Source organism: Xenopus tropicalis, chromosome 8 (assembly GCF_000004195.4).
Source record: "Xenopus tropicalis strain Nigerian chromosome 8, UCB_Xtro_10.0, whole genome shotgun sequence".
NCBI lineage: Eukaryota > Metazoa > Chordata > Amphibia > Anura > Pipidae > Xenopus > Xenopus tropicalis.
In genome coordinates this window covers 44635040-44646633 of record NC_030684.2, presented here as the reverse complement: position 1 = coordinate 44646633, position 11594 = coordinate 44635040, and the positions used below count along the sequence as shown (strand labels likewise).

Here is an 11594-nt window from a genome sequence, read left to right as displayed (position 1 = left end):
GTGCGATTTTTTCATCGCCGTTATGACTTTTTCTTAAATTGTCGCGACTTTTTCGTAACCATTACGACTGGGCAAATTGTCGCGACTTTTTCGTAGCCGTTACGATTTGCTTGTATATTGTCGCGACTTTTTCGTATTGAGCGCTTGTAAACGGCGGGCAAACCTTTTAGACTTTGCATGATTTTGGAAGCCTCCCATAGGACTCAATGGCACTCTGCAGCTCCAACCCGGCCCAAGGAAAGTCTCCCATAGGGCTCAATGGCACTCTGCAGCTCCAACCTGGCCCAAGGAAAGTCTCCCATAGGACTCAATGGCACTCTGCAGCTCCAACCTGGCCCAAGGAAAGTCTCCCATAGGGCTCAATGGCACTCTGCAGCTCCAACCCGGCCCAAGGAAAGTCTCCCATAGGGCTCAATGGCACTCTGCAGCTCCAACCTGGCCCAAGGAAAGTCACGATACTGAAGCTTGAATGAATCCGAAACTTTCGTACTCGGCTCTACGGCTACGAAAAAGTCGCGACAATTCGCGAAAATCGTAATGGCTACGAAAAAGTCACGACAGTTTATGAAAAAGTCGTAACAGCTACGAAAAAGTTGCGACAATTTACGAAAAAATCGCAAAATACTGATCATTACGAAAAAAACGCATTTGGACGCCTTTAGAGTGTTCGTGGATTAGTAAATGTGACCCTTTGTCTGCTAATAGTAAATGCACTAGGTTGTGTGTCTGTGGTTCATCTGTTTGCAGACCAGCTCCTGCCATGATACAAGCTGATAATGTTAAATACTATGGGGGAGATTTATTAAGACACGAATGCTCTGAGCGTATTTTCACAGTTTTTTTCGTACGCTTGCGCGAAAAATTCGGAAAGGTTCTGGCACTGTTTACAATGTTCGGTACGAAATTTTGTGACTTTCGGATTGTCATTACGATATTATCGTGACTAATACGATTTTTTCATAAGCATTTTCGGGATATTTGCGATCTTGAGAAATTATCGTATCCGATACGAATTTTTCCCATTCAGGATTCGAACTCGCGTTTTAATGAATCTGCCCCTATTTCTCTTTTTTGTCTCTGCCTGGCTTAAACTCCTGTAAAAAATCCAAGATGGACATGCGTTCCATATAAACACAGAATTATTTTCTTAGCGGAGATTAAACGAATGGGGTTTCCATATCTATTTATAATGAAATCTATTCACTCTGTAAAGCTACTGCCAGATGTGGCGGATATACTTAGCCAGAGAATACGCCCTTATGCTCCAAAACGCTTCTTGGGCCTATACCAAAGCAATGGCTCAGGAGCATCAAGTAGGAGTATAGGGGCAGATCCTCGGCCTGCATTTATCCACCACGTGTGGCAGTAGCATTAATGTATCATTAGCTGAGAGATTATTTCTGTCTGGGTAGTTTCTCAGTGCTTTTTGTAGTTTTAAACAGTGTATTTATTGTTTCAGCCCCCCTAGATTAAGGGTATACAGGCACCGCGTGGGTATAAAGATCTTGCTTCTGTGCAATAAATGGTTACAGTGAACACCTTGCCCTGCTCCGGTCTTTTTACCCCTGGTAACCTCGTTGTCTTCAAAGACTGATGTATTTATTGTGATGTACATATATTTTCATGTACATTATTTTTTCTATTTTACACATGCAGCTGTGTATACTGTATGTGGGAAAGTGCTTTTGTAGAATAAATGGAACATATTTGTGTTTCAACATTTGGTTCTACAGTCTGTTTATTGTACCAGTGTATAACATTGGCTGCTGTGTGACAGCACTGCTGAGGGTACATACCGTATATTTTAATTATTTCTAAGCATTTAAGGGTTGCTAAATAATCTATATAATAAATCTATATGTAAAAGACCTATTCTGAACTACTTATTTTATTTTATTTTTTTTGCATTGTTTTTCAGTAATAAGGCTTCCTTGTCTGCCTCTATGTCTAATCTGCAGCTGAAAATGCTATGTAGTTGTCGGGGGTCATTAACCCCGGCAATCACAAAAAAGTGACCAATGGGGTTTCAGTTTTTATAATTATTCTTATATGTTGTCACTTATCTTTCTTTGCAGGCCCTATCCCATTTCATCTTCTTTCTGACTTCCAAACTGCTGCCTGGTTGTTAGGGTAAGTAAGCCATAGCAACCAAATAGCAGTTAAGATTCCACCATGGCTACTGCAAAATGTAAAATAAGTATTTTCCTTCTGTCTATGCATTTGCTTTAAGGTTTTATTGAATTTGTGGCCTGTAATAGTAGGAAATATATGTTTAGCACAGTAAATATTTGCCTTTGCAATATGGGAAAATGCCAGATAAGGACAGCAGGCATATGTCAGTGTTACTGAATAATGAACTTTAAAATAATTTGAATTATTTTTTTGAATAAAATAATAGCAAACAGTTTTTGGGTCCCCTTGAAAGAATGATCAGTAAAATATTACTCTGAACACTAATCAGTGTTCTACCCATGCACAGAAACATTATACATACAGTATATTGCACTTCACTGAGCTAAAATTTATTTATTCATTTATTACATTGCAAATGTTCTAGGACAAATATAAGGAGTACATTGGGGGAAGCAGAACTTAAGGCAGAAAATTGTGATTGTTTACTCCAGGGTGCAGCAGGGATTACATTAAACTTTTAGTGATTGTGGAACCTCTGTTAAGTGCTTCGAAACCCTGTGCTTTTATGAATGAGCCCCAAATCTCCACAGAGGAAAAAAAAAAAAATCTAAAAATCACCCTGTGTGCAATGACCCAGAAGGACTGGGAGGAAGCAACATAGAATTGTTACAACTTCCTCCACCAAGGATTGTCTCCCCTCATTAAGCTTACATCAGAAACCAGCCGTACCCGGACCAGATTTGAATGTATCTGAGCACCGTGCTTGGCTTCATGGCTTTAACAATGATGTGCTATCCTTTTCTGTACCAATTCACAAACTCTGTAGTATCTAGAAACACGCTGTATTACCTTGCTGACCATGTTATAACACTTTGACCTGGACAAAGCTGTTTATTTTGTTTACTTAAAATATAAATAAAAATCAACCTTGTCAGCGCTTCCTTGTTTTATAGTTTTATTGGCTTTTACATGTTGTTATATTTTTGTGCAGCATTAACATCACATTCATATGGCCCTGCGTGTTAAAAAATTAAGCTGGAGTGTTTTCCTACGCTATTCCTCTACTCCTCCTACATTCCTCTACTTCTCCTACTCTTCTCCTACTCTCCAAAATTCTCCAATAATCCTCCAATACTCTCCAATAATCTTCATGAATACTCTCATGTAACTACTTCCCTGCGGTGTTTCCCATTTCAGTGAATGGAAGGAATCAGGCACAGGCAATGGCTTTTTGATGGTCGCATGTTTGTGAGGAATGTTTATATGGATATATTTCTGCCTTATTGTGTATGAAATCTCATTATAGCCCCATTTCTTAACCTTGTGTACACAAATGTTGTTTGACTACATCTCCCAGTATTCTTCAGCTTATAATCAAGGGCAATGCATGCTGGTTGTAGTGCAACATCATCTGGGAAATCTATAAGTTAGAAACACATAACCCCCTTTGCATCTGTATTTGAGGTTCTATTGACATTCTAGAAGGTGCCTTCCATGTTTTTATACTTCTCACAATGATTTTAACTGGTGATATATAGAACTTTGGAAAGTATTGCAATGATATAGTTCTCCATCAATCTGGGGTTCAGCTGTCAATCAAGTTTAACTGCCACTCAGTGACAGTTACAGGCTGCAGAGCAGAGGACAGTTGGACCACTGGACAGTTGGCTAGAGAGAGGGGAGCGGCTAGCAACAGAGCAGAGATACTGGAGGAGATTTTTGTGTTTTCGAAGATTATTGGAGAGTATTGGAGGATTACTGGAGAATTTTGGAGAGTAGGAGGAGAGTAGGAGCAGTAGAGGAGAGTAGGAGGAGTAGAGGAGAGTTGGAGAAGTAGAGGAGTGTAGGAGAAGTCGAGGAGAGTAGGAGAAGTAGAGGAGAGTAGGAGGAGTAGAGGAGAGTTGGAGAAGTAGAGGAGTGTAGGAGAAGTAGAGGAGAGTAGGAGGAGTAAAGGAGAGTTGGAGAAGTAGAGGAGAGTAGGAGAAGTAGAGGAGAGTAGGAGAAGTAGAGGAGAGTTGGAGAAGTAGAGGAGAGTAGGAGGAGTAGAGGAGAGGAGGAGGAGTAGAGGAGGGCAGAAAAGCTAAAATGCGCCCTAAGTGCTTTAGAAAAGAGGATAGAGGGTCAGAGCTCTGGAAGAAAATGAAAAGGAGTCGTGAGGAGGATGAGGAAAAATCAAAATCAGAGCAGCAGAGGATTATCAAAAAAGCTAAAAAATCAGCAGAGAATATTGAGGAGAATAAAAAGATTGGAGAAGAGAGTAGGAAGGAAAGAAAAGAACAAGTAGAAAAGAGGGAAATTCAGAGGAAAAGATCAAGGAGCCCAGATAACAGCGCAGGTAATGAGAATTAAACTGACACAAGCGCCTTTAGCCCATTTCCCATTTCCTCTCCCATTTATTTGTTCATATTGCAACTAAGTCCATTGTAAAGTTATTAACTGGATTTAATGTGCTTAGAGAGTAGGGCTTATTTAGGAATATAAGTGCTAAATGGCACAAGTGCAGTTGCCCATAGCAGTCAATCAGCAATCAGTTTTGTTCAGTCTCCTGCTAGTTTGAAAATGAATGCAAAGATCTGATTGGTTGCTTCAACAGCAATCTTCCATCAGAAAATCAAATCAAATATTTTATTGTTTGCTATGAGAACTGTAGTGGTGCCATTTAGCTCCTGTTTTAGTAAATCAACCCTAGGTTTTTTATGTGCATCTCCCCCAGGGTAATGGGCAATGCCTGAGCATTGGATATAGTACTGTACTGTACTGATGTACACATTACTGTACTGAATGTAAACATTAATCTGCCATTTTTGTAGAACCCAAAGTTAAGAAACAAGGATGCAGATGTCAGTTGGGATAAACCATTTGCCTCTTAATAAAGGGGGAGCTGTGGATAAATGAGATATGAGGCAATTGAGAGACTTCTGACAGGGGGAAACACTAGATGCTGATCAGTAATATCTGTGCAGGGAATAAGGATCTGCAGGGGCAATGTGGGATCCATACAGTTTGGGGCCTATTGGCTGCTACATCCTCCCAGTGGGGCTCTAGATCTCTCTGCTATTGGATAAAGGGAGGCCATTATTTCCAGCTCAGGAAAGGGATGGGTCTTTATAGCAATGATGAGGGATACACTGGCTGAAGAGGAGATCATACTGGCACATCATAGCAAGAAACGTCTGGGTACCTCATTAGCAAACCCTGCACCACAGATAGCCAGCTCCCCCATTTTAGCTCCTTTATCAGCTATTCATATTGCCTGGCAGAGTACTGATAGAATTCTCTTTGTAAGAAGTGGAAGGATCTAATTTTTCCCCAAAACTCATGACAAAATGCTAATTACCAATATAATTTTATAGAGAATACATTGCATTAAATCTTTATGCTTACCATGGTATATTCCCCCTATGAGATACAGGTATGGGTATGCTTGTGGTTTTCCAGATAAGGGATCTTTCTGTAATTTGGATTTCCGTACCTTAAGTATGCCACAACAACATTTAAATGTTGAATAAACCCAATAGGATTGTTTTGCCTCCATATAAGATTATTATATATAAGTTAGGATGAAGTACAAGGTACTGCTTTATTATTACAGAGAAAAAGGAAATAATTTTTCAAAATTAGAATTATATGGATATAATGGAATCTATAGGAAATGGCTTTTTGGTAATTAAGGACTTTCTAGATAACAGGTTTCCGGATAATGGATAACCTAACTTGTTTACTGTATTTGCAGTGGGAGTTGTTAATGCGATTTCTTCCCAACAGGAGAAGGAAGCAGCAGCAGCAGCAGAAAGAGACCCTGTGTCCCAGCCACAAGCTGTGCCCCACTCAACATCAACTGCTTCAGGTTCCACACTGAGCTGGGAAATGGTACCTTTGGCAAGGCAAGTAATGGGTTTCCTTAGCAGGACTCCTAGGGCCCTTGTTTCTAAGTAGGGACCATAGGGCCAGTGCCTAGGGTGGCAGCTTCAGTTGTGGCCCTTGGGTTCATATACAAAAATATTATTTTTTCTTTTCTTCTTCTTTTCTTTTTTAGAGTCTTCCCAGCCCATCCACAGATACTTACTGCAGAATACTGCCACAGAACTGAGAGGGAGGGGGGTCCCATGTGGCATTGCCCTAAAAAATTGATAATTGGAAATAGAAGCATAAATTAAATGTTAAAAAGTTTTTTTTATTTATAACATAAAATAAATCCATTCTATTATAAAGCTCTAGGCTATCTCAGAAAATGAGTAACTGTGTCCCATCAAGAGATCCTGTAACATTTACTCTCCCCTTTGCCTTTCTCAGGTCTGGTTGGCTTCTTGGACCAGCAGGCAACAGCGCGTAGCAATTAAGGTCATACCAAAGGCCTCGCAGGTTGAGACGGAAGCCCGAGTGCTACGCATTGCTAAAGGCAGCCCTTTCCTTTGTCACGCCTATGGGGCCTTTCAATCACAGGTAACAGGTTAAAGTCCTCATTTACCAAAGGTACGCCCAACAGCAGGAGTGCTAAGGGCTGCTAAATTGTAGCCCTCAGAAATCCATGCACCACAATTAGGGTTGCCACCTGTCCGGTTTTGACCTGGGCAGCCGGGTTTCCCAATTTGGAAATCTGGGCAGGCTTCTCTAAGATTGATGCAGCAATTGGCCTATCACTAATCACAACATCATAGCCCCATCCCAGTGATGGCAGAGGCCCACCTCATGATGTCACCCCCTCCCACCCAGTGACGTTACACCCCGCCTCCCTGCCTGGAGTTCCCAGCAGGAATGGTGGCAACCCTAACTACAGTGTTCATAGGCCTTTTAGAGCTTTTCACTAGATGCCCCATTGTAGGTGCTCAAAGAGTTTCATGGCACAAATCTAGTTGGGCGCTACCCTATATTGTATTGTTCAATTGTTTTCTACCTATTCATGTATTCACTCTCCTTTTTGGCCTCCCTGACCAGAACCATGCCTATATCATCCTGGAGTACATCAGAGGGGGCACTCTTATGGCTGGGATGAGGAAAGCAGGGCACCTGGAGGAAGACGCCATTGCGTAAGTAATATATCACTTGTAAATGAGAATAGGGAGTAAGCACTGAGAGAATTTGTGTTTTGGCACAAGAAAAAAATTTAAAAAAAAAATCTGGGAGATTTTATCAGTTTTATCAAATAAATAGGACTGTTCTTTAGCCAGAATGAGCAATCAAGTCAATCGTTTACAAAAACAAAAGAATGGGAGGTAATTTGGGCATGGCTGTGTAATTAACTGCACAGGGATATGGGAGTGTTAGACAACTTTTCTGTACCCAGTATCTTACTTGGATATGTTAATCATTACTCATATTAGTCCTATTAGACTTACTATGTCAGCTATGTCAGATCCATGTGATTTTACTTGCAGTTTTACTTCTATATAAAAAATTATTCTATTCATACTTTAAATTAAAAGGAAATTACAATTAACCTCCGAGTCACATAAATTGTACAAAAGTATATGGTCACGGACCTTGATTATCTGTTTAAAAGGACCTATTCTGTAGCCTGTAGCCTTTATTTAATAATGGAACTCCTCAGTTACTTTAAATATTCTTATATTTTACAACAGGGGGTACAATACATCCCACAGAGGACAGTATGCACTGCTTATTCATTATAGATTTCTTCTGCATAATAGGAACATTATGAGATATGTAATATCTTACTGGATTTATTGTGAGAATTATGTAAAAGAGTATACTATAAGGTATGGGGCGCTTTGTGGAAGCCATTCCTCTAGTGTCCCTGTCAATTTAAAAGATAAAATCTGGCCCTGTGTAGAACAAAGTCATGCACTTCTGTTTGGGCATTCTGCACTATAAACTACATTTTAGCTCTATGTGATGCACAGTAAGGGGCACTGCAGGCTGCCGGGCACTATATGGCTTGCATATGATTATTGCAATGATTATTGGTGGGGAGATAATAAATTATACTAAATAAATTAAAAGGAGGTTTATGCCCAGTAGAGCTCACAGGGGAAACTGTGTGTTATTTTTAGAAAAAGAAAGTTTGACTGGATGTTTAGTAGAGGAGAAGCTGGCCCTGAACTTGCTGTGGGCCCCACAGACTTCTATTTATACCTGTGATGATTCTGCATGCTTATAATAAGAGAGCAATAATGAATAGTATTATATATATATTGACACTGAATTAATATTTATTGTTTTTTCCCTTTAATAAGGTTCTACACAGCAGAGATGATTTGTGGCCTTCAGTTCCTTCATTCCAAGGGGATCATCCATCGGTTAGTAAAATGCTTTCATCTCTGATTTCCCTCTAATGTTTTTATATATAACTATTTCCTCACTTGATTAAGGCAAATCTCTGTGCTTTATGCAATTGTGCTCTAAACCACCCCATTAACTTTATGTTCACCTCTCCCTTTATTTCCCTATTAATGTCTCAACCTGTGTCTAATCTTATTCTCACAGTGACCTGAAACCAGCTAACATTATGTTAAACCATGAAAGCCACATAAAAATAGTCGACTTCGGTTTGGCAAAGGAAAACATCTCCGGGAACGACACCACCACAGGCCAGGCTGGAACACCTCGCTATATGGCACCGGAGGTAAGAAACCCAATTCTGTGCAGCACAGTAACAGTAACAGCAATGGGTAGATAGGGCTGTGCCTATAAACTACATGCTGTTGGGGCAGAGTCATACTCACACACACTGTAACACACTATAACTCTGCATTTCATAATGATATTTTTTGTTAATGATCTGTTCCTTCTCTTTAAGGTGATCGAAGGAAAAGAGTATAATGCAGCAGCTGATTGGTGGTCATTGGGTATCATCATCTACCAAATGGCCACCTACACATTCCCATTTACCAGCCCAATGGGGAAACAACTTTCACCACTCACAGACGAGCCCTTTTATCCCAGCTGGCTCAGTGATGAACTGGTGGACCTCCTGCAAGCGGTGAGTATAAACAATGATACTGTGGAATCATTTGAAGAAAAATTTAAAGGCATTCCTAAATATATGTATTCTTAAATTCCATAATGTAAGCCAAGGTGGGTGGGATAAACGTAGGGCTACAGAAAATTGGGATGTGGCAACAGTGAAATAGAAAGTCTAAATGCCTTCTCTGTGCACTTTAGCTGTATATCCAGTAGCCATAATACTGTATGTGTAGCCCAAAGGAAGATTAAAAGGCTGGCAGATGGCAATAAGATTGGTCAGATTTGTTTTTCCTATAGTGCCTACTCCCACACACCCTGCTGAATATTATCACATTTTAGCTGCAGGCCCCCAGAATACTGTTTTTTCATTATCAGATTCTTTTTATGTGTATAGATTTACCTGTCTCTATATAAAGTGAATATTTTATTACTTAAGCTATTGGAGAAAGACCATCATCTTCGTCTTGGCACAACCGGGAAGATCAGGGAGCACCCTTTCTTTCGTTGTATTGACTGGGTGAAACTGGAAAATCGCCAACTAACACCACCTTTCCAGCTAGCAGTGGTGAGTATGTGACTGAACCAAGCAATGGGAAACTGCTGCTTTACTGTTAGTTCCAGGAACACTCAAACACCCGAGCCCCAACCAGTACCATAAACTCATGCAAGCAAGTGATTTCAGGGGACAGATTTTAATAATCTCTAGATATTCGGAGGGAAATTTTTGTATAAAAAATGTAGAAAGTATAATGAAAAATTTTCTTATTGTAGCGATCAGTTGAGAACTTCAGGGACTCTGAAGGAGAGTCACCATTTTTTTCAGGAAAAAAATTCTTGAACAAAAGAAACAGAGTCCTAGAGGAGTTCTCCTTCCTGGATCCCGACTTGCAGGAGTGACACCAAGGCCAATAACTATGGTCATGTCCACCAGTTCTGAACACCGTGTACAGCTGCTGCATGGAAGCCACATCATCATCTGCTGAAACTGCCTACAACTAACATCTGAGTCTGCTGACTTCCAAAGGGTTAACTAGTGAGGAGGAGAGGGAAATTAAAATAGAGATATAGTTTAAAATATTGAATACGTTTAAATAGGTAATGTATAAAAAGTATAAGTAATAGGTAATATTTTAGAGTTTAAAATATATTTATGAATAGGTAGAGGAGTAATGGGGTTTAATTCATATCTTTATATTATGGGTTAAAATTAATTTTAAAATTAAATATTGGGTAATAAGGGGAAGCATAAAGTATAATAATATTTTGGTAATTAGGCCATAAAATAGGTTTAGATATATATTATTATATATATTATTTATAAAACATTTATATTATTGGGTAACATACATAACACTATACATTTTATTAGGTATAACTAATAATCATATTTAATGTAGTAGGTAAACTAGAGGGGTAGACAATAAGTATATTTTATTTATACAGTAATGGGAGGGTTTACATTATAAAAAATATTTTATGGATGTTAAAAAATATTTGATAGATTATGTAAAATGTAGGGTTAGATTATAATTCAATTTTAATAGGGAGTAATGAGTAATGGGGAAGCTTAACATTTAGATTATATATTAACCATATTAGCATAAATTAATATAATAAATGATTTGTTTATATTTTAGTAAATGTATAATAGGTAACATTTCAGATGATAAAAAATGGCATTAAATAGGTAAATGTGCAATGGGGTAATGGGATAACATTTAAATGTTTTTAAATAGGTAAATGGGGATATTAAAAGTTAGGTATAGTATCATAAAATAGATCTAGGTTTAGAATATAAAAAATGTAATTTTAAAAAAATAGGTATGTAGAGATAGTGTAGGTTAGAGTTAGGTTTAGAATATAAGAATATGTTAGTTAGTAGGCATGTAGAGATAGTGTAGGTTAGAGTTAGGTTTAGAATATAAGAATATGTTAGTCAGTAGGTATGTAGAGATAGTGTAGGTTAGAGTTAGGTTTAGAATATAAGAATATGTTAGTCAGTAGGTATGTAGAGATAGTGTAGGTTAGAGTTAGGATTAGAATATAAGAATATGTTAGTCAGTAGGTATGTAGAGATAGTGTAGGTTAGAGTTAGGATTAGAATATAAGAATATGTTAGTCAGTAGGTATGTAGAGATAGTGTAGGTTAGAGTTAGGTTTAGAATATAAGAATATGTTAGTCAGTAGGTATGTAGAGAGAGTGTAGGTTAGAGTTAGGATTAGGATGCTTTTCCCCCTACAGGTACACAGGAACGGGGATATAAGGTTAGTGCGTGATTGTGTGAGAGAATGGAAAGCCAAGGGCAATAAGGGTTGTTTGGACTCCTGCTAAGGGGGGTCCTTACTATTGGGGTATTAGGTTAGTGACAGGTTAGTGTTAGGCTAGTAGTTAGGGTAGATAGGGTAAGCACCCCCTGAAGCATGTTTTGCCCGGAATGAAAGGTGTGTGAATGGCAGTAACATGGTTGAAGCCTTGTCGCGGCGTTACTGCTCACATGGGTAACCATGTGCTAATTCAACCCGAGTGTAAGACTGTG

General features: G+C 38.9%; 1 protein-coding gene across 1 annotated transcript; it reads left to right on the top strand.

Annotated features, from left to right (window-relative positions):
* Positions 1–4218: 4218 nt before the first annotated feature.
* LOC108648262 (protein kinase C delta type-like) lies at positions 4219–9954 on the top strand. The gene is made up of 8 exons (XM_018096374.2): positions 4219–4468; positions 5867–6003; positions 6427–6576; positions 7069–7160; positions 8578–8716; positions 8891–9073; positions 9494–9622; positions 9829–9954. The coding sequence occupies exons 1-8, from the start codon at positions 4219–4221 to the stop codon at positions 9952–9954; spliced, it is 1206 nt and encodes a 401-aa protein (XP_017951863.2).
* Positions 9955–11594: the final 1640 nt, after the last annotated feature.